The 25,062-nt window shown below is 37.5% G+C and overlaps 1 protein-coding gene across 2 annotated transcripts in view; it reads right to left on the bottom strand.

Annotated features, from left to right (window-relative positions):
- Nucleotides 1-25,062, bottom strand: part of LMNB1 (lamin B1) — a 65,906-nt gene that overhangs the window by 21,684 nt on the left and 19,160 nt on the right. For both annotated transcript variants that reach the window (XM_057541344.1, XM_057541345.1), the window contains 4 exons: nucleotides 12,511-12,667; nucleotides 11,752-11,877; nucleotides 8,586-8,756; nucleotides 7,045-7,170 (listed from right to left, as the gene is read on the bottom strand). In XM_057541344.1, coding sequence (XP_057397327.1) covers nucleotides 7,045-7,170; nucleotides 8,586-8,756; nucleotides 11,752-11,877; nucleotides 12,511-12,667 — 580 coding nt within the window. The remainder of the gene's footprint in view (nucleotides 1-7,044; nucleotides 7,171-8,585; nucleotides 8,757-11,751; nucleotides 11,878-12,510; nucleotides 12,668-25,062) is intronic.

Genomic DNA, 25,062 nt, shown 5'->3' with positions numbered 1-25,062 from the left:
AAATAACTATCGCAGAGCAGAATAAAGAAAAAAGAATGGAAAGAATTGAGGACGGTCTTAGAGACCTCTGAGACAACATTAAACGCACCAACATTCGAATTACAGGGGTCCCAGAAGAAGAAGAGAAAAAGAAAGGGACTGAGAAAATATTTGAAGAGATTACAGTTGAAAACTTCCCTAACATGGGAAAGGAAATGGTGAATCAAGTCCAGGAAGCACAGAGAGTCCCATACAGGATAAATCCAAGGAGAAACACGTCAAGACACATATTAATCAAATTATCAAAAATTAAATACAAAGAAAAAATATTAAAAGCAGCAAGGGGAAAGCAACAAATAGCATACAAGGGAATCCCCATAAGGTTAACAGCTGATCTTTCAGCAGAAACTCTGCAACCCAGAAGGGAGTGGCAGCACATATTTAAAGAGATGAAAGGGAAAAACCTACAACCAAGATTACTCTACCCAGCAAGGATCTCATTCAGATTTGACAGAGAAATTAAAATCTTTACAGACAAGCAAAAGCTAAGAGAATTCAGCACCACCAAACCAGCTTTACAACAAATGCTAAAGGAACTTCTCTAGGCAGGAAATACAAGAGAAGGAAAAGACCTACAATAACAAACCCAAAACAGTTAAGAAAATGGTAATAGGAACATACATATTGATAATTACCTTAAATGTAAATGGATTAAATGCTCCAACTAAAAGACATAGACAGGCTGAATGGATACAAAAACAAGACCCATATATAAGCTGTCTACAAGAGACCCACTTCAGACCTAGTGACACATACAGACTGAAAGGGAGGGGATGGAAAAAGATATTCCATGCAAATGGAAATCAAAAGAAAGCTGGAGTAGCAATTCTCATATCAGACAAATTAGACTTTAAAATAAAGACTATTACAAGAGACAAAGAAGGACACTACATAATGATCAAGGGATGGATCCAAGAAGATATAACAATTGTAAATATTTATGCACTCAACATAGGAGCACCTCAGTACATAAGGCAAATGCTAACAGCCATAAAAGGGGAAATCGACAGTAACACCATCATAGTAGGGGACTTCAACACCCCACTTTCACCAATGGACAGATCAGCCAAAATGAAAATAAATAAGGAAACACAAGCTTTAAATGATACATTAAACAAGATGGACTTAACTGATATTTATAGGACATGCCATCCAAAAACAACAGAAAACACTTTTTTCTCAAGTGCTCATGGAACATTCTCCAGGATAGATCATATCTTGGGTCACAAATCAAGCGTTGGTAAATTAAGAAAATTGAAATTGTATCAAGTATCTTCTCCGACCACAACGCTATGAGACTAGACATCAATCACAGGAAAAAAATCTGTAAAAACTACAAACACATGGAGGCTAAACAATACACTACTACCTAACCAAGAGATCACTGATGAATTCGAAGAGGAAATCAAAAAATACCTAGAAACAAATGACAATGAAAACACAACAATCCAAAACCTATGGGATGCAGCAAAAGCAGTTCTAAGAGGGAGGTTTATAGCAATACAATCCTACCTCAAGAAACAACAAACATCTCAAATACACAACCTAACCTTACACCTAAAGCAATTAGAGAAAGAAGAACAAAAAAACCCCAAAGTTAGCAGAAGGAAAGAAATCATAAAGATCAGATCAGAAATAAATGAAAAAGAAATGAAGGAAACGATAGCAAAGATCAATAAAACTATACGCTGGTTCTCTGAGAAGATAAACAAAATTGATAAACCATTAGCCAGAGTCATCAAGAAAAAAAGGGAGAAGACTCAAATCAATAGAATTAGAAATGAAAAAGGAGAAGTAACCACTGACACTGCAGAAATACAAATGATCATGAGAGATTACTACAAGCAACTATATGCCAATAAAATGGACAACCTGGAAGAAATGGACGAATTCTTAGAAAAGCACAACCTTCCGAGACTGAACCAGGAAGAAATAGAAAATATGAACAGACCAATCACAAGCACTGAAATTGAGACTGTGATTAAAAATCTTCCAACAAACAAAAGCCCAGGACCAGATGGCTTCACAGGCGAATTCTACCAAACATTTAGAGAAGAGCTAACATCTAGCCTTCTCAAACTCTTCCAAAATATTGCAGAGGGAGGAACACTCCCAAGTTCATTCTATGAGGCCACCATTACCCTGATACCAAAACCAGACAAAGATGTCACAAAGAAAGAAAACTACAGGCCAATATCACTGATGAACATAGATGCAAAAATCCTCAACAAAATACCAGCAAACGGAATCCAACAGCACATTAAAAAGATCATACAGCATGATCAAGTGGGGTTTATCCCAGGAATGCAAGGATTCCTCAATATACGCAAATCAATCAATGTGATAAACCATATTAACAAACTGAAGGAGAAAAACCATATGATCATCTCAATAGATGCAGAAAAAGCTTTCGACAAAATTCAACACCCATTTATGATAAAAACCCTCCAAAAAGTAGGCACAGAGGGAACTTACCTCAACATAATAAAGGCCATATACGACAAACCCACAGCCAACATCGTTCTCAATGGTGAAAAACTGAAAGCATTTCCTCTAAGATCAGGAACAAGACAAGGTTGTCCAGTCTCACCACTATTATTCAACATAGTTTTGGAAGTTTTACCCACAGCAATCAGAGAAGAAAAAGAAATAAAAGGAATCCAAATCGGAAAAGAACTAAAGCTGTCACTGTTTGCAGATGACATGATACTATACATACAGAAGAATCCTAAAGACGCTACCAGAAAACTACTAGAGCTAATCAATGAATTTGGTAAAGTAGCAGGACACAAAATTAATGCACAGAAATCTCTTGCATTCCTATTCACTAATGATGAAAAATCTGAAAGAGAAATTAAGGAAACACTCCCATTTACCACTGCAACAAAAAGAATAAAATACCTAGGAATTAACCTACCTAAGGAGACAAAAGACCTATATGCAGAAAATTATAAGAAACTGATGAAAGACATTAACGATGATACAAATAGATGGAGAGATATACCATGTTCTTGGATTGGAAGAATCAACATTGTGAAAATGACTCTACTACCCAAAGCAATCTACAGATTCAATGCAATCCCTATCAAGCTACCAATGGCATTTTTCACAGAACTAGGACAAAAAATTTCACAATTTGTTTGGAAACACTAAAGACCCCAAATAGCCAAAGCAATCTTGAGAAAGAAAAACGGAGGTGGAGGAATCAGGCTCCCAGACTTCAGACTATACTACAAAGCTACAGTAATCAAGACAGTATGGTACGGGCACAAAAACAGAAATATAGATCAATGGAACAGGATAGAAAGCCCAGAGATAAACCCACGCACATATGGTCACCTTATTTTTGATAAAGGAGGCAAGAATATACAATGGAGAAAAGACAACCTGTTCAATAAGTGGTGCTGGGAAAACTCGACAGCTACATGTAAAAGAATGAAATTAGAACACTCCCTAACACCATACACAAAAATAAACTCAAAATGGATTAAAGACCTAAATGTAAGGCCAGACACTATAAAACTCTTAGAGGAAAACATAGGCAGAACTCTCTATGACATCAATCACAGCAAGATCCTTTTTGACCCACCTCCTAGAGAAATGGAAATAAAAACAAAAATAAACAAATGGGACCTAATGAAACTTAAAAGCTTTTGCACAGCAAAGGAAACCATAAACAAGATGAAAAGACAACCCTCAGAATGGGAGAAAATATTTGCAAATGAAGCAACTGACAAAGGATTAATCTCCAAAACTTACAAGCAGCTCATGCAGCTCAATATTAAATAACAAACAACCCAATCCAAAAATGGGCAGAAGACCGAAATAGACATTTCTCCAAAGAAGATATAAAGATTGGCAACAAACACATGAAAGGATGCTCGACATCACTCATCATTAGAGAAATGCAAATCAAAACTACAGTGAGGTATCACCTCACACCAGTTAGAATGGGCATCATCAGAAAATCTACAAACAACAAATGCTGGAAAGGGTGTGGAGAAAAGGGAACCCTCTTGCACTGTTGGTGGGAATGTAAATTGATACAGCCACTATGGAGAACAGTATGGAGGTTCCTTAAAAAACTAAAAATAGAACTACCATACGACCCAGCAATCCCACTACTGGGCATATATCCTGAGAAAACCATAATTCAAAAAGAGTCATGTACCACAATATTCATTGCAGCTCTATTTACAATAGCCAGGACATGGAAGCAACCTAAGTGTCCATCGACAGATGAATGGATAAAGGAGATGTGGCACATATATACAATGGAATATTATTCAGCCATAAAAAGAAACAAAACTGAGTTATTTGTAGTGAGGTGGATGGACCTAGAGTCTGCCATACAGAGTGAAGTAAGTCAGAAAGAGAAAAACAAATACCGTATGCTAATACATAAATGTAATCTGAAAAGAAAAAATAGTTCTCAAGAACCTAGGGACAGGACAGGAACAAAGACGCAGACATAGCGAATGGACTTGAGGACACGGGGAGGGGGAAGGGTAAGCTGGGATGAAGTGAGAGAGTGGCATGAACTTATATACACTACCAAAGGTAAAATAGATAGCTAGTGGGAAGCAGCAGCATAGCACAGGGAGATCAGCTCGGTGCTCTCTGACCACCTAGAGGGGTGGGATAGGGAGGGTGGGAGGGAGACGCAAGAGGGAGGAGATATGGGGATATATGTATATGTATAGCTTATTCACTTTGTTATAAAGCAGAAACTAACACACCATTGTAAAGCAATTATACTCCAATAAAAATGTTAAAAAAATTTTTTTAAATAAAAAATAAAGGCTATGTCAATTTTAAGTAAAACTAAAGAAGTACTTCACTAACATGAGTCACTTAACCAAAAAGGAAGTTCTATGGCCTAACATGCAGCATGACGAAACTAAGACTCCACAACAAATACAATTAAGATACACAGTACAAAAAATATATGGCTTTTTTCTTTTTGGTGATGTTTTTAAGGTTAAAATTTATCAACCAAAGAAGATATCCCTCAAGGTATATTATTTATCATAAAATCTGATACCAGTAATGAATAGATGAAAGGATCATTCCCCATCCCCCTGAAATTTAGAGAGAAATTTAAAACTATTCTGGCTGAAGGAAGTGCTTCTCTCCTATTTCCTAAGGAGTGAGCTCCTCAAAACCCCCAGGGCCCTGCCTAACATTTTTTTAAAACCACTAACCCGAAGTTAACCAAAAAACTTGCAAAGATGGGAACATAACTACCAGGCAAAGAGGGAAACAGCCCTGGACCTGAGTCAGAAGACGTAGCTACCCAATTTCAGAGCCTACCACTATTTAACCACAGGCAAGTCTTAGTCTCTTCAACTGTAAAACATCCATACCTAGCATAATCAAGTGGATTAAGCACCAGCCACATCCCACCACCCCGCAAAAGACAGGGAATTGTAAAATTGAAGAAGAGGAGATAATTAGAATATGATTTATTAGATGGATAAAAGTAGTAAATGTCAACTCAGAATAAAAACAGACAGGCCTATTTTTGGAAAGGTACCTATTAAATGGTGCAATGGAAAAGAGATTGTTAAATTCTTTTTTTCTAGAATGCAATTATTCTCACAGGCATTCTCTGAAAGGCCAAATTCTTTTTTTTTTTCAACATCTTTATTGGAGTATAATTGCTTTACAATGGTGTGTTAGTTTCTGCTTTATAACAAAGTGAATCAGCTATACATATACATATATCCCCATATCTCCTCCCTCTTGCGTTTCCCTCCCACCCTCCCTATCCCACCCCTCTAGGTGGTGAGATTGTTAAATTTTTAAAAGAAAATCTTTGAAGAGAGTGAGGTGTAAAGGGAAAAACTGGGAACTATGAAAGAAACCCATTTATCAGCCTACATTCTCTGGGCTGGTCATTAAACTCACCCAGGTCTGTGGTCAGACTGAATGAACTCAAAGGTCCTTGTCCTTCCAGCTCTACGGTTACATGAAAACTTCAAAATACTATCAGGACAAAATAGGTCCAAAATAATTTTTAAATTTATGTTGTGAGTAATAAAGTAAGTACACATGACAGGCATTATAAGAACTTCTGTTTTTTAATAACTTTTTTTACATCACCCTGTTTTACATAACTCATTGCTTTCTAAATTCCTACAATAAATGTCTTCAGTTTTACAATCAGAAAAGGACATTACTAAAAACAAAAGAAAAAGAAAGCTTAATCAAGAATAAAAAAGTTTACTCGTGGAAAATTTAAAACAACAGAATTTCCTCCCTTAAGGAAAACAGAAGCTGAAGTTACTTCCCAAGTAATTAAGGTGAGTAGATTATCAAAACATTCTGCGTACTTATATGGTTGTATATGTACTTTGTGTGCACATCGACATCACCCTTAGACTAAAAACCAGATTTCAGGCAGTGTCCACACCTGCTTACGCTGCACCCAGAGTGCACCATCACATACTGACAGGCACCCATCACCACAACTAGTAACAGTCATTCAACAGTTAGGCGTGCCAAGGAATCAATGAGTCACTGAATTCTTAACTAAGACGCAAATTGATGCTACTTCCCAAGACACTAACTATTGGGTACTCTAAGCACTGAAAGAATTTGTCTAGAAACACAAAGCATTTACCACCCACACAGAATTTCTGCAGGTTTTTCTTCATTATGGTTTCTAAATGTGATGAAAAAGAGTACGTTGGAAAGAGCACTATGTGGAGATCAGGCTGCTGGATGGGTCAGAAAACCTGGGCCCTGGGGTAAACCCAAGGAATAAGCCAGCAGGTTGCACCCTCAAGGGCAGCTCTGAGTAATCTATTAATTAGGTCAGGAACAACAGTCTCTGCTCAGAGGATGCTTATGAAATGACGAATAGAAAAAAATCTGGACAGCACTGTGAAACCACAATTCAGGAAAATACTATCCTCTCTGAAAAGTGATTTCAGGCAGAGCTGAGCAGGTAGACTACCGTGGTGGAGGTGGCCTTCAAGTACAACTCCCATGCTTACTTACCTCTTTCTGTAGATTAGAAAGCTGAGATGAGAGGCTCTCAATTCTCATACGACTCTCCATCAGTTCTTCCCTGGCACTATTGACAGTAGATGTATTCATCTCTGACGACAGTCTGGCATTCTCAAGCTAAAAAAGAAGCAGACCATTGTCAGTTTTATCTAGTGAATTAGAACAAACAAATGAGGAACGATGATTCATCTCAAAGCATCTCATTTCAAACCTAAACCCTGCCAGTAACTAGTTGATGAAACAGGAAAAGCATCATGAAGTTTGCTGATGTGCTATGAATTACCTTAAAAGTCTTTCTACCTTTTCGGCTCAATTCCCAATATAGGAGCTTAACAATGCTGATATACCTGGGTCTTTACCCAAAATTTAGTGCTTCAATATTTCATCCATTATATCTCTAATGTCTCAGATAACACTGCTAATAAGGAGACTGGACAGGAGCAATTTAACTGTGGTGGCATTTGTAGGAAAATAAGCATCATATACCCCTAACCCACCAAATCTGATACAGAATATAAAGCAATAAGCAGAAAGTACTAATTTAGAGATTATTTCAAACCAAATAGACAAACTTCCTTTCAGAAGCAAAAAACAGCTCCTCTGGTAGAAACAATATCCCGCTCCTCCAAATGCCCACAGCATTCTGTTCTGCATGTGTCTCAGGCACGTTTTTCATGTGTGTCTCCTCCCTGGCTCCCTTTGAGGCCAGAGTCTCTTTGACCGACTGATCCTTACTTTAGCTCCGTCACTGCCCAGCACAATGCCAGCACTGAGTAAGTGCAGAACAACTAAATGTAGGGATTAAAAGATCTCTCCCTCTCACCAGGCAATTACTACTTCATAACGTGGATTAAAAGCAACATGAACAATTTGAGGCCATGCAATGGAAATTATTTTCAACACCTCTATGACCCTAATTTTCTAAGTCCTCCACTAATAACTCTTTTTAATCAAATCATGTAACATTTAACACATTGGGGTAAAATTATTTACTATGAAAGCCCGTACTCAGTGATTTAATAAATTTTTGCATGGCCTCCTAATACAAGACAGAAGTTTCTATAGTCTTTTTTTAATGAATAATTAGTGCCAGAGGAAACTGCAGACACTGTCCATTTGGCCTTTGTTCAAAAAAGCCCAAAGTGTGGTGGTCACAACCTATGTACAATGATGACATGGAAGTCAGAACTAGATGCAGTCCAACAAGATTAGTACTTGTTACTGAAGGAAAAGCTATTTTCAGATGGCTGGAGTTTAACTAATATGACTTGACATGAATGATCAATTGGACAAAGAGAAAAACCTTACCTTTGATAAAAGTGGAATAACCCTACTTTCTTTGAATAATCTCTAATAACATTTACTTTATAAAAAACTGCTTTCTTAAAAAAAAAATCCATTTTTTATATTCATGGAGACTAAGGGAATTCATTTAAGAAAACTAGAACAAACCAAACATCAAGTCATGTTCTCAGGGAGACTATGAAACAAAGGCTTCAGGTGTGTAAAGCTGTCCCCGGAAGTCTGCTCACTTTGGTGTGGTAAGTCTGCTCCAGCTCTTCCTTGTACAGCTTGACTTGGGCATCGTGTTGCTCTCTCATCTCATGAAGGGCTTGAGCCAGCTTGTACTCATACTCAATCTGACGCCCAGAATCCACCTCTACCAAGCGAGTTTCATGCTTCCTTCTGGTCTCATTAATCTCCTAGGGGGGAAAAAATGACATAAAACCAAGTTACTTACCATGGCTGCACTGGTACAAGTCTGAGTGACATCAAGGCCATCTGAGGTATTACACACCAAGCTCCTCATGTTTTGTCCAAGGGCAGGTATGTGAATAGATACCTTTTTGCCTTCATTTTCAAGTGAGAAGATTTTTGAGCTGGAACTAATGACAGAAATGGTAGCATCTCAAGCCCTAGGAATTTTATGTTTCTTTTCAGTAGCATACCTATTTATTTCTCTAAAGGCAAGGAATGGCTGGAAGACTTACTAAAGTACCATGCAATCGTGGATAACTAGGTACACTGAATAGCACGTAATTATTTTTCTAAATTGTACTGATGATACTAAGGACAACTCTGGAAAAAATCTACACGATAAGTTAGAAACTTATCAGCAAAACTTCAACTAGAAGATTTATACATAATAAAACTTTTCTTAGGAATACTAAGATGCAATAGACAGAGCAAGCTAATTTACATGACTTATCCTAACAGCTGGTAGTGCTAAGGTATCAACATTGATACAGAATCTTATTGACAATATTACGTTGCTATATCAAGTACATACGACAATTCACTATTAAAGAATAGAAATAACAGGCATAATCCTTCACATTATGTTTTAAGGAGCTATCCAAACTAGAATGGCTAGGAACACAAGTCCAAGAATAAAATTTTCATTCTAGCTTCTAGCTCTAAAAATACAACAGATCTGTCTTTAATGGCAATAATTAAAGAGGCCACAAGAGGGGGATATAAGAAGAACATGTTTCTGTATCATCTTACAGCATGCAGTTTTTCTTTGCATTTCCTCATTTTTCTCTTAACCAGAGGAAGATGCACTTGATAGAATCAGAAAACCAGGGTTCAAATTCCAGTTCTGCCATTAATCTCCCAAGGCTCACATCTATTTGATGACGTGAATGATACTTAAATCATGAAAATATGCAAATGAAAGGTTTAGTTCAACAAATATTGAGTACCTACTAATCATTTCACCCTTTGTCTGCCTCCTTTCCTCTTCTTCCTGTTTTTCTCCTTCCTCTTTCTTACCCCTAAACTGTTCATAATAAGGAATTTAGGTATATTTATTGCATAGAATTTTATTCTCCATGCAAAAAAAAGAAATGAGGAATATTTAAAATTCATTCTCAAAAAGGCAAAACCCCAAAATTCAAAGCTGCTACCCAAACATTCTAAAAATACTAAATTACTTTTTACTGACGCCATTTTTTACTTAATATTTTATGTAGAATCAGTGACTTACAAAGAAAAAAATACTCAACTCCTGGTTTAAAGATGCAGGAGTCCACACAGCGTCAAAAGTAAGAAATAATAGATCATGGACAATTTTAACAAAACGAAACAAAAATGTAGGTCAACTTAATATAAAGATACTTCAATTTATAAGCAAAACTGTAGTTAATAATTATATGACAGGGACTTCCCTGGTGGTGCTGTGGTTAAGAATCCACGTGCCAATGCAGGGGGACACAGGTTCGAGCCCTGGTCCAGGAAGATCCCACATGCCGCGGAGCAACTAAGCCCGTGCACCACAACTACTGAAGCCTGAGTGCCTAGAGCCCATGCCTGGCAACAAGAGAAGCCACTGCAATGAGAAGCCCGCACACCACAACGAAGAGTAGCCCCCGCTCGCCGCAACTAGAGAAAGCCCGCGTGCGGCAACGAAGACCCAATGCAGCCAAAAATAAACAATAAATAAATAGATTTATTTAAAATAATAATAATGATAATAATAATAATTATACGACAGCATTCACTATAGTTTACAAGAAGCTTTCACACACAATATTCCACTTTGATCCTCATCACACCTTGAAGAAAAAATAGCAGGTACTGATATTTCATTTTTAAATAGGAAACTGACTCAAGAACTGTCCAAAGTCTGGCTGCTTATCCAGTGAGTGCACTTTGCCCCCACAATACCTAGTTTAATACTGTATTGTCATAAAAATGGTCAGATTTTTATTATATTATTTTTTCTCCAAATAAAAAAAATTATTTAACTTCTGCAATAAATTTCTATTTTAAAAGCATTGTTAGTCACCATTTTCAAAATTACATTACTTTTAAAAACATTATGTATTTAACTGCATGTTCTCTAACCTGGGTGAATTCCAACCCTCTTCAATTTTGAGAAAATATATATTCCCCTGTCTTCAACTGTATTACAGTATACTTCTTTTTTGGCAAAAGTTGCTACCTTCACCCCTCAAGGCTTAACCAGAGAAGTTACAGCTTATAAATGAAACTGTTAGATATACATATATAACTATAAATGCTCTGGGTAACCAGCCCCCAGTGGTTGCTGCCTCCCGGTATTCACCGGCTGTGTGATTCCCCCTTCCATAGTGCATCTTGGTTGGTCTGTGTGATGGGGAGCGAGGGTATATCACTTTGGGATTATTTTATAGAAGTTAATGTGGCCTGTCTTGCTCTCTCTCTCTCATCACTCACTCTTGAAGAGTCCTATCATGAGCAGCCCTATAGAGAAGCCCATGCTGAACTGATACCTCTGGCCAACAACCTATGAATGAACTCCAAAGCGGTTCCCGCAGCCCAGGCTGAAAGCCTGACTACAACCTCATGAGAGACCCTGAAACAACCATCCAGTTAAGCAGCTCTCAGATCCCTGACCTTCAGAAACCGTGAGATAATAAAAGTCTGTGGTTTAAGTTACTAAGTTTTGAAGTAATTTGTTAGGCAAAATATATAACTAATACAAATGCAGAGGTTGATAGTAATTAACAGCTGTGGCCAAGCCTTTTTAAGTTAGATGGAAGTAAAAGCTTTTAAGTTTACCATAGCACCCTGAGTTCTTCCTCATAGTCTTTTAGCAGCAGTGCCTTAAATAATTTGCCTACAAAACTCTTCCCATTTTTCATACGTATAGCTTATAACAAAGCCTTTTGGGATCCCTCCATTCCTTAAAAAAATAAAATTATATATAATTACCTCCTCATACATGTTTTTACGAAACTCCAAGTCCTCAGTAAGGCTCTGACAGCGATTCTCCAAATCCACTTTAAGTAAAGTTTCATCTGCTAACTGTTTTTTCGCAGCAGCTAAAGAGGCTTCCAACTAATGTAAGGAAAAAGAATTAATGAAAATTATACAGCAACCATTTAGCAATGAATTTAATAGATACCTACAGATTGAATCAAATCAAGTATTACAATTTCTATATATTTGTTAATGTATGAGAGTCCCTCATGATAACATTTATCACAGAACTGTGGGTTCAACTGCTGGTCCCACCCACAGAGTGTCACATCAAAACACCTCTCAAATTTGGTAAACGGCAACAGGGAATGAACAGAAACCTATGACTTATATTTCAAAACTCAAACCAACGCTTTTAGCTACCACTTTCATTTTTTCCTGTGTGCAGAGCACCATTATGACACCTTCTCTCTTCTTACCTCGCATTTTGGTACAATAATGAAATAGGCTGTGAGAGCAAGAAACAGAATGAGCATAAGCACAAGAGAAGAGCAGCAACAAGATCTGCATAATCCAGACACAAGGACTGAGAGGTGAGGGTGCTTTACATGCTAGCTAGTTCAAGGCTATCCTTGCAGGTGAACCACCCACCAAAATAACTTAATAAATTTTTAAAAATAAAAAGCATAAAATAAATTTTACAATCAATCAATCAAGACAGATGGGGCAATTAACCTGCCAAATACGGCTCAAGAGCAGAGTTTACCTTACCTGGGCAATCTGATCCTTCAGATCCTCCAAATCGCTCTCTAAACTTTTTTTATCACCAAGTGCAGTAGCCAGAGCTGCATCTTTCGAATTCAGCGCTGCTTCGTATTCTCGAAGCTTGATCTGGGCTCCACTGAGATCAGATTCTTTCTTAGCATAACTGCAAGACATTTGAAAAAGTGCAAGAAATCAAATTATACCTCTGACTTGAAGCCTTCTCCCTCCCTGCTTAAGGGGGAAATAAAAGAAGAGGCAATTTAAATAAAGGCTGCCATAACCTACTAAAATTACAGGAGCAATTCAGGAGCACTATATCTAGAGTTTTTGGTGAATGATAACTTTCTCTTTCAATGATTTCCCTTCCCTGATTAGGAATGACTCTAGGTCTAAAATGTCCATAGGCCCAACATACCAGAATCCTGGTTGTCTCTGACAGAGAACACAAGTCTTCCTTTTTCTATAAAGAGGCATCTATATGCTTCACTAAAACATTTTTGAAGAAATGGAAATTTACTATTTTTAAATAAAATGAATATTATAAAACAAGATATACAGGAGATATAAATCAAGATAAACGATGAGATTAAATAAGTGAAAATGAAAAGTTACTTTAAAAAATAATTTTATGACTTGATGATATATAGAAACTCCTTTGACATTACCTAAGAATTAACTGACCCCAAGCTTGCAAGTAGTTTCCATTTCTTACATAAGAGGTGATTTTAAAATTTCCTTAACTACAAATAAGGGGCTTCCTAGTATTTTGAAGAAAAGTTAATTTTTTCTGTTTATACCATTAACTCCCCAAGAATGAAACTCAAATTAAGGTTTCTTTTACTTCTAAATATCACTTTTTATTCAGTGGAATTCTACATTATAAAATAAAGGTTCCTTAGGATATATTTTGTCAAATAATTATATTTTAAAGATCAGTATTTTTTTAATCCAAATAAGTCCATTATCATTAATTAGTCATATGGGAAAAGCCTTAATAACATAAAAATTCTTGATAGCTGTTCTTAATTAAAACATATTATAGACAAGTATTTCTACTACTGATGTTTGAGAGTGGGCTTAACAGAGGAATCTTTAGTTAACAGAACTTTTTAAAAATATTGTAATATAATAAAATGAAGAAAAGAACTATCCAAAGGATAAGCAAAGGCAGTTGAAGAGAAGATTTAATAGTACTCATTTTGGTATTATACAACAACTACGTACACACATAAAATCTCAGCAGTCATATCACAATAATTTTTTTCTTAGATCCTGTATTTTTAAAAACCACAAGATGGCAGCCTTTCCCTGAAGACTTTGTGTAGGAAGGCGGGGGATGGGGGGGTGGGGATATCAACTGTTGGGGAAAAAAAAATTCCATACAGTCATTACTTTGTAACAAAAATGCCTAGTTCATACAAGTGCTGGGTCTGAAAGCTAGGAACACCATAGAAAAGAATCAGTGCTTGTGGAGGAGCTATTACTTTACCTCACTATATAAATGACCAGAGCTGGCAGGGAAAAATACCATAATACATTCTGTTTTAAAACAAAATCATATTTTATAGAGAATTACACAATATTTACAATAGCTACTTATTCAAAATTACTTACTTAACAGTTACAAAACTCCTACTGCACCACTGTCTAATATTTAAGTCTCAGACCATAATGTGGTGCTTCTCAACACGGTGCCTCAAGGCAGGAGAGTGAACCTGTGCTTCCCAGAAACCAAAATGGCCCACCAAGGATACTGAATTAAAAAAAAAAAAAAAATTCACACCAATTTTACTGGCTACTGCATGTTCTGTCTGTTTGATTTCATTGGCTTAATAGATAATAATACATGTCATGATTCCAAATTCAGAATGTCGTAGCACAAGTGAAATTACTGTGCAATGGTCTTGTGGAGTGTAGGAAATTTAAGAAGCCAAAAATTAGGACAGTACACCTAAATGGCTAGAATATGGTAATTTCTTCAACAAAAATCAAGACCAGGTAAGACAAGGAGTGGTGGACTAAGGGGATGAGTAGGATATGCTATTATCCTATTGTGAAAGGTACCCTCCAGCCCTGCAATGGTACCAGCTGAAATCTAATGTCAAGTTCTTAGTCACTTATACCGCTGTTACTCTGTAAAAATATAAATTGTTCCATTATAAATTCTTTCTTAAAGTTGTAACTTTTACATTACTGAACAAATTAAGCAGATATACATCAGAAGTTGGAAATGTGCTTAAAATTACAAATAAAAGCTAACCCCTTATATGCCCTGGCTTGAGGGAAGAGTCGAAAACTACTTCTGCACCTTGCACATACTTATATTACACTTACCATACTGATCCTATCTATTTGTGGATATACTTAGCTACCTTGAGAGACTGAGAACTCTTTGAGGGCAATGGCCATGACATATTATTCCTCTGTCTTCTGTATAGACAACCTGTAGACAATGAGTGTTTTGGTAATTGTTAAATGAAAATCCCCCATACACTCCCCCCAAAAACTCACTCTGCTTTTTTTATGCGATGTAAAATATCACGTCTTTTCCCACAAGAAAAAATAACTGTGACACTTCTATAATCTCTAAAATTCACATTCCTAGAATGTCCTATTACCTTGCCAATTTCCAAAGCTAGATGGGTCATGAAAAAAATTTTTTCTTACACTCAAGTCTCCATCTGCTAAGAAGCCAAAAATCAGTAAGTTTCATATGCCATATAAGCACAACAAGGACAAACATGGGCCAAGCAGCAAGTTAACATCTTGAACATAACTGTTGTCATAGTTTTCTAGTTGTATTATTATTTTTCATTCATTAAAAATGATGCAGGTAGATTGGTTCAAAATAGCGGAGTAGAAGGACGTGCTCTCACTCTCTCTTGCAAGAGCACCAGAATCACAACTAACTGCTGAAAAATCATCGACAGGAAGACACTGGAACTCACAAAAAAAGATACCCTACATCCAAAGACAAAGGAGACGCCACAATGAGAAAGTAGGAGGGGCGCAATCACAATAAAATAAAATCCTACAACTGCTGGGTGTGTGACTCACAAACTGGAGAACACTTATACCACAGAAGTCCACCCACTGGAGTGAAGGTTCTGAGCCCCATGTCAGGCTTCCCAACCTGGGGGTCAGGCAACGGGAGGAGGAATTCCTAGAGAATCAGACTTCGAAGGCTAGTGGGATTTGATTGCAGGACTTTGACAGGATGGGTGGAAACAGAGACTCCACTCTTGGAGGACACACACAAAGTAGTGTGCTCATCGGGACCCAGGGGAAGGAGCAGTGACCCCCATAGGAGACTGAACCAGACTTACTTGCTAGTGTTGGAGGGTCTCCCACAGAGGCGGGGAGTGGCCCTGTTTCACCGTGGGGACAAGGACACTGGCAGCAGAAGTTTTGGGAAGTACTCCTTGGTGTGAGCCCCCCCAGGGTCTGCCACTAGCCCCACCAAAGACTGCGGGTAGGCTCCAGTGTTGCGTCGCCTCAGGCCAACCAACCAACAGGGAGGGAACCCAGCCTCACCCATCAGCAGACAAGAGGATTAAAGTTTTATTGAGCTCTGGCCACCAGAGCAACAGCCAGCTCTACCCACCACCAGTCGCTCCCATCAGGAAACTTGCATAAGCCTCTTAGATAGCCTCATCCACCAGAGGGCAGACAGCAAAAGCAAGAAGAATTACAATCCTGCAGCCTGTGGAACAAAAAACATTCACAGAAAGACAGACAAGGTGAAAAGGCAGAGGGCTATGTACCAGATGAAGGAACAAGATAAACCCCAGAAAAACAACTAAATGAAGTGGAGATAGGCAACCTTCCAGAAAAAGAATTCAGAATAATGATAGTGAAGATGATCCAGGCCCTCGGAAAAAGAATGGAGGCAAAGATTGAGAAGATGCAAGAAATGTTTAACAAAGACCTAGAAGAATTAAAGAACAAACAAACAGAGATGAACAATACAATAACTGAAATGAAAACTACATTAGAAGGAATCAATAGCAGAATAACTGAGGCAGAAGAACAGATAAGTGACCTGGACGACAGAATGGTGGAATTCACTGCTACAGAACAGAATAAAGAAAAAAGAATGAAAAGAAATGAAGTCAGCCTAAGAGACCTCTGGGACAACATTAAACACAACAACATTCACATTATAGGGTCCCAGAAGGAGAAGAGAGAGAGAAAGGACCCGAGAAAATATTTGGAGATTATAGTTGAAAACTTCCCTAACATGGGAAAGGAAATAGCCACCCAAGTCCAGAAGGCACAGAGTCCCATACAGGATAAACCCAAGGAGAAACACACTGAGACACATAGTAATCAAGCTGGCAAAAATTAAAGACAAAGAAAAATCACTGAAAGCAGCAACGGGAAAACAACAAATAACATACAAGGGAACTCCCATAAGGTAAACAGCTGATTTCTCAACAGAAACTCTACAAGCCAGAAAGGAGTGGCATGACATATTTAAAGTGATGAAAGGGAAGAATCTACAACCAAGATTACTCTACCCGGCAAGGATCTCATTCAGATTCGATGGAGAAATCAAAAGCTATACAGACAAGCAAAAGCTAAGAGAATTCAGCACCACCAAACCAGCTCTACAACAAATGCTAAAGGAACTTCTCTAAGTGGGAAACACAAGAGAAGAAAAGGACCTACAAAAACAAACCCAAAACAATTAAGAAAATAATAGGAACATACATATGGATAATTATCTTAAACGTGAATTGATTAAATGCTCCAACCAAAAGACACAGGGTTGCTGAATGGATACAAAAACAAGACCCATATATATGCTGTCTACAAGAGACCCACTTCAGACCTAGGGACACATACAGACTGAAAGTGAGGGGATGGAAAAGGATATTCCATGCAAATGGAAATCAAAAGAAAGCTGGAGTAGCAATATTCATATCAGATAAAATACTTTAAAATAAAGAATGTTACAAGAGACAAGGAAGGACACTACATAATGATCAAGGGATCAATCCAAGAAGATATAACAATTATAAATATATATGCATCCAACACAGGAGCACCTCAATACATAAGGCAACTGCCAACAGCTATAAAAGAAGAAATCGACAGTAACACAATTAATAGTGGGGGACTTTAACACCTCACTTACACCAATGGACAGAACATCCAAACAGAAAAGTAATAAGGAAACACAAGCTTTAAATGACACAATAGACAAGATAGATTTAATTGAGATTTATAGGACATTCCATCCAAAAACAGATTACACTTTCTTCTCAAGTGCGCACAGAACATTCTCCAGGATAGATCACATCTTGGGTCACAAATCAAGCCTCAGTAAATTTAAGAAAATTGAAATCTTATCAAGCATCTTTTCTGACCACAATGCTATGACATTAGAAATCAATTACAGGGAAAAAAAACGTAAAAAACACAAAAACATGGAGGCTAAACAATACGTTACTAAATAACCAAGAGATCACTGAAGAAATCAAAGAGGAAATCAAAAAATACCTAGAGACAAATGACAATGAAAACACGATGATCCAAAACCTACGGGATGCAGCAAAAGCAGTTCTAAGAAGGAAGCTTATAGCAATACAATCCTACCTCAAGAAACAACAAACATCTCAAATAAACAACCTAACCTTACACCTAAAGGAACTAGAGAAAGAAGAACAAACAAAACCCAAAGTTAGTAGAAGGAAAGAAGTAATAAAGATCAGAGCAGAAATAAATGAAATAGAAACAAAGAAACAATAGCAAAGATCAATAAAACTAAAAGCTGGTTCCTTGAGAAGATAAAGAAAATTGATAAACCATTAGCCAGACTCATCAAGAAAAAGAGGGAGAGGACTCAAATCAATAAAATTAGAAATGAAAAAGGAGAAGTTACAACAGACACCACAGAAATACAAAGCATCCTAAGAGACTACTACAAGCAACTCTATGCCAATAAAATGGACAACCTGGAAGAAATGGACAAATTCTTAGAAAGGTATAACCTTCCAAGACTGAACCAGGAAGAAATAGAAAATATGAACAGACCAATCACAAGTAATGAAATTGAAACTGTGATTAAAAATCTTCCAACAAACAAAAGTCCAGGACCAGATGGCTTCACAGGTGAATTCTACCAAACATTTAGAGAAGAGCTAACACCCATTCCTCTCAAACTCTTCCAAAAAATTACAGAGAAAGAAACACTCCCAAACTCATTCTATAAGGCCACCATCACCCTGATACCAAAACCAGACAAAGATACTACAAGAAAAGAAAACTACAGACCAATGTCACTGATGAACATACATGCAAAAGTCCTCAAGAAATTACTAGCAAATAGAATCCAACAGCACATTAAAAGGATCATACACCATGATCAAGTGGGATTTATCACAGGGATGCAAGGATTCTTCAATATATGCAAATCAATCAATGTGATACACCATACTAACAAACTGAAGAATAAAAACCATATGATCATCTCAATAGATGCAGAATAAGCTTCTGACAAAATTCAACACCCATTTATGATAAAAACTCTCCAGAAAGTGGGCATTGGGGGAACCCACCTCAACATAATAAAGGCCGTATACAACAAACCCACAGCAAACATCATTCGCAATGGTGAAAAACTGAAACCATTTCCTCTAAGACCAGGAACAAGACAAGGATGTCCACTCTCACCACTATTATTCAACATAGTTCTGGAAGTCCTAGCCACGGCAATCAGAGAAGAAAAAGAAATAAAAGGAATACAAATTGGAAAAGAAGAAGTAAAACTGTCACTGTTTGCAGATGACATGATACTATACATAGAGAATCCTAAAGATGCCACCAGAAAACTACTAGAGCTAATCAATGAATTTGGTAAAGTAGCAGGATACAAAATTAATGCACAGAAATCTCTTGCATTCCTATTCACTAATGATGAAAAATCTGAAAGAGAAATTAAGGAAACACTCCCATTTACCACTGCAACAAAAAGAATAAAATACCTAGGAAAAAACCTACCTAAGGAGACAAAAGACCTGTATGCAGAAAACTATAAGACACTGATGAAAGAAATCACAGATGATACAAACAGATGGAGAGATATACCATGTTCTTGGATTGGAAGAATCAATATTGTGAAAATGACTCTACTACCCAAAGCAATCTACAGATTCAATGCAATCCCTATCAAATTACCAATGGCATTTTTTACGGAACTAGAACAAAAAAATCTTAAAATTTGTATGGAGACACAAAAGACCCTGAATAGCCAAAGCAGTCTTGAGGGGAAAAAACGGAGCTGGAGGAATCAGGCTCCCTGACTTCAGACTATACTACAAAGTTACAGTAATCAAGACAGTATGGTACTGGACAAAAACAGAAATATAGATCAATGGAACAGGATAGAAAGCCCAGAGATAAACCCACGCACATATGGTCACCTTATTTTTGATAAAGGAGGCAAGAATATACAATGGAGAAAAGACAGCCTCTTCAATAAGTGGTGCTGGGAAAACTGGACAGCTACATGTAAAAGAATGAAATTAGAACACTCCCTAACACCATACACAAAAATAAACTCAAAATGGATTAGAGACCTAAATGTAAGACTGGACACTATAAAACTCTTAGAGAAAAACATAGGAAGAACACTCTGACATAAATCACAGCAAGATCTTTTTTGATCCATCTCCTAGAGTAATGGAAATAAAAACAAAAATAAACAAAGGGGACCTAATGAAACTTAAAAGCTTTTGCACAGCAAAGGCAACTACAACGAAAAGACAACCCTCAGAATGGGAGAAAATATTTGCAAATGAATCAACGGACAAACGATTAATCTCCAAAATATATAAACAGCTCATGCAGCTCAATATTAAAAAAACAAACAACCCAATCCAAAAATAGGCAGAAGACCTAGATAGACATTTCTCCAAAGAAGACATACAGATGGCCAAGAGGCACATGAAAAGCTGCTCAACATCACTAATCATTAGAGAAATGCAAATCAAAACTACAATGAGGTATCACCTCACACTAGTTAGAATGGGCATCATTAGAAAATCTACAAACAACAAATGCTGGAGAGGGTGTGGAGAAAAGGGAACCCTCTTGCACTGTTGGTGGGAATGTAAACTGATACAGCCACTATAGAGAACAGTATAGAGGTTCCTTAAAAAACTAAAAATAGAATTACCATATGACCCAGCAATCCCACTGCTGGGCATATACCCAGAGAAAACCATAATTCAAAAAGACACATGCACCCCAATGTTCACTGCAGCACTATTTACAATAGCCAGGACACAGAAGCAACCTAAATGCCCACTGACAGACAAATGAATAAAGAAGATGTGGCACATATATACAATGGAATATTACTCAGCCATAAAAAGGAACGAAATTGGGTCATTTGTAGAGACGTGGATGGATCTAGAGACTGTCATACAGAGTGAAGTAAGTCAGAAAGAGAAAAACAAATATCATATATTAATGCATATATGTGGAACCTAGAAAAATGGTACAGGTGAACTAGTTTGCAGGGCAGAAACTGAGACACAGATGTAGAGAACAAACGTATGGACACCAAGGGGGGAAAGTGGCAGGGTGGTGGTGGTGGTGGTGGTGTGATGAATTGGGAGATTGGGATTGCCATATATACACTAATATGTGTAAAATGCATAACTAACAAGAACCTGTGGCATAAAAAAATAAATAAAATAAAATTCAAAAATAAATAAATATACTTACACAAAAATAAATAAATAAAAGCCTGCCCTGCTGAACTCCAGAGTAGCTACGGGCTCACTTGGCCAATGAAAAGTGGGCACAAGTGACACTAAGAACATAGTTTCACATCTTTCTTTCCCTCTGTCTCAATGACAGGAAATGTTCCCAGGAGAGGCTACTCCATCAGCGTGGCTTCAGTATGGAGATATGGAACGGAGTGGCAGCTGAGCCTTTATGGGACATAGGAGTGAGAAATAAACCCTTATTATCATAAAAAAAAAAAAAGATGCAGGAGGGCTTCGCTGGTGGTGCAGTGGTTAAGAATCCGCCTGCCAATGCCAGGGACACGGGTTCGAGCCCTGGTCCGGGAAGATCCCACATGCCACGGAGCAACAAAGCCCATGCGCCACAACTACTGAGGCTGCGCTCTAGAGCCCACGAGCCACAACTACTGAGCCCACGTACTACAACTACTGAAGCCCACGTGCCTAGAGCCCGTGCTCCGCAAGAAGAGAAGCCACTGCAATGAGAAGCCCGCGCACTGCAACGAAGAGTAGCCCCCGCTCGCCGCAACTAGAGAAAGCCCACATGGAGCAATGAAGTCCCAATGCAGCCAAAAATGAATAAATAAAATAAATTTATTTTTTAAAAAATGATGCAGGAAGTCTTGAGCTAATTACCAGCACACGGTCAAAGTGCAGAAACTTGCAAAACTGACATCATAAAACATTCGCACATGAATAGAAAAATACACATCACCTAAGCAAAGAGTAACATCTGACAATGCTCTGGAACAAAGAGTAATTTAGACAGGAATCCAAAGTTATCAGAAAGTATTACTGAAAAGACTGGCATTTTTCTTTGACTATATTTCCTAACTGGATTTGTTCACTTACTGACTTGCCTATTCCTACCTCCAGATAAGGAGACGTTCTCACGTATGCACACTGCTGAGTGTAAGTCAGAAAACATACCGATTTACTGTAGATGTTTACATGAGAACCAAAACTTTAATTGCAGCTAGGAAAATAGTTTTTAAAAATGTAGTTAACACTCTATTCTAATTAAGAATTTCCTTCCTTAATAAACAAAATTAGGGCTTCCCTGGTGGCGCAGTGGTTAAGAATCTGCCTGCCAATGCAGGGGACACAGGTTCAAGCCCTGGTCCGGGAAGATCCCACATGCCACGGAGCAATTAAGCCTGTGCGCCACAACTACTGAGCCTGCACTCTAGAGCCCGTGAGCCACAACTACTGAAGCCCACGTGCCTAGAGCCCATACTCCGCAACAAGAGAAGCCACTGCAATGAGAAGCCCGCACACCCCAATGAAGAGTAGCCCCCGCTCACCACAAATAGAGAAAGCCCGCGTGCAGCAACGAAGACCCAACGCAGCCAAAAATAAATGATAATAAAATATATTAAAAATCTTATCTATAAATAAAAATAAATAAAATTAGCTTTCATTTCAAGTAAGCTTGACTGTCAGTCATAGCAAGCAACCAGGTCTAATCAAATATCTGACCATTAAAAAAAATAATCAGCTGGAAAGGATACATTTACATTCCTGTTAACATTCTATAGCAGTGAGTCAAGAGTAACAGACATAGCCTCAGTGATGTACTTCCCCAACAGAACCTGGTTCTAATTAACAATCTGAGACCTGTCTTTATAATCTCCTGAGGCCTGTAGGATTAACCTAAATGCAAGTCGTTACTTGCTACTTTCTGAATTACTCCTGACCACCTCTGACTACCAGCAATACCACTGTACTTCACTGCTTTAATCATCTTGGTTTTTCAACTTACCAACTCTTTGAACTTGACTTGTTTTAGGATCAGCATTTCAACCCTGGCTTCTGCACTGAACTACCTGGCTCTGGAACTCAGTGTCTGCTCGCTTAGGACTCTGTACTACCCTTTCTGTTTGGATGACTCAAGTCTCCCACTCCCTCAGGGGTATCCTTTATTTGTCTAAGGGCACCCCATTCCAGACTACTCCCACCAATAAGGAAGTGGAGATTAGAAAATGCAACCGGGACTTCCCTGGTGGTCCAGTGGGTACGACTTCGCACTCCCAATGCAGGGGGCCCGGGTTCAATCCCTGGTTGAGGAACTAGATCCCACATGCATGCCATAACTAAGAAGCCCGCATGCTGCAACTAAGAAGTCCACGTGCCACAACTAAAGATCCTGCATGCCAGAATGAAGATCCCACGTGCTGCAACGAAGACCCAGCACAGCCAAAATAAATAAATATTTTTTTAAAAAAGAAAGAAAGAAAATGCAACCAATTACAGAATTGCTGGAAAATGAATGAGGGTAAATGCATCATTGTTAGGTAGTAATTGTAGAGCACTTAAATAAAGTCATACCACATATATATAAGACACAGAAAATAACTTAAGACCTAGTAAGTATATAATAACTACTTCAATCATACTGTAATTTTAACACTTGAAAAATCAGACTGACCACTTAAACAGGGAAGAATTAGTGTGAAACAAAAATTAAGAAGCAGAACTGGAGGGACAAACACATACTTAGGACATAATCTGAAACTCATTACAGAACAGTTTTAATTAATCAGGTATTGGCAAATTATTGCCTTCCTGTTAATATTTCACTGGTCAGTTTATACCATACAAGTCAGTATATATCACAGACGCTCAGCTGAATGAATTCTCTAGTTTGACTAGTAACACAGCCACAGAAGACCCTGAACTCAGCTTCTCTAAATCACCTATTATGTACCCATGAACAAAGAATCCATGTTCATTTTCAGTATGGGATCTATACACATGCTTGGGTTTGGCTTCCTTCTTTTACAAGTGCCATTAATTTTCACTTTTTTCTCAAGTACTTTTGTCCTTGTTCATTGATTCTCACATACAGAAATATAAGAACAAAGTGTTACATTAAGCAATTCAAAATGAGACCTAAATTATTAGATGGTCTCTTAGAGATAGAATAATTACATACCTAGAAAAAGGTATACAAAATTAGTTTTTGGATATTAAATGGCATTTCCATGAAACCCACCAAAGATTATTACACTGCATATATACAAGAATAGATAAGGGCAAGAATTTGTGTTCACCAAATGCTTGCTAAATGAATAAATTCTGTTGGAGATGTGTATTCTTATGGAAAAATTCACCCAAAGTATAATATTGATAGACTTAGGAATGCAGACTTTTAAAAGCTACACATCTGAAAAAAACAGACAAGAAACATTCATGTTTCTAAAGATAAAAAATAGAAATTCAAATATCTGGATTTTTTAAATGACTGCCTTCACATGTCAGACAAAACAACAGCTTACGGAAACCAAAACTGACTCTGAGGTCAGTTTTAAATCCCATTCATAATATTCTATAGCAAAATACTAGGCAACTCTCTGGTTGCTTAGATAACTTCTTAGCAATTTTGAGAAGCTATTATAGATTGTCAGGTTCATCTTACGTAGCTACTCAATAAATTCAGACTGATAATTTTTCCTAATTTATAATCTCCTAGATGGAAATGAGACTACAAAGGAAGATGAAAGACCAACAAGAAGAACTCATGCCAATGATTTCAAGGCCTGTGTCCAGCTACCTTTCTTAACTCAGCACTCATCTCTGACATTCACCTCAGGACCATTCTTATTTAGAAAAACAAACAAATTACAGGGAATGAAAGGGAAAAGCCATTTAGTTTTTTACCTGCAATCAGATAACAGGAACCATTCTTAATAAAATTATTTCTAATCATATCCACAAAACAAAGATTTTTAAATCCTTCAAAACAGATCCACTCTACATGGAGAGCCAGGCCAGTTAGGCCCAGCTGTTTGAGCTCTGT

This window comes from Balaenoptera acutorostrata, chromosome 2, assembly GCF_949987535.1.
Source record: "Balaenoptera acutorostrata chromosome 2, mBalAcu1.1, whole genome shotgun sequence".
NCBI classification, from domain to species: domain Eukaryota; kingdom Metazoa; phylum Chordata; class Mammalia; order Artiodactyla; family Balaenopteridae; genus Balaenoptera; species Balaenoptera acutorostrata.
This window is presented reverse-complemented; position numbering and strand designations above follow the sequence as displayed.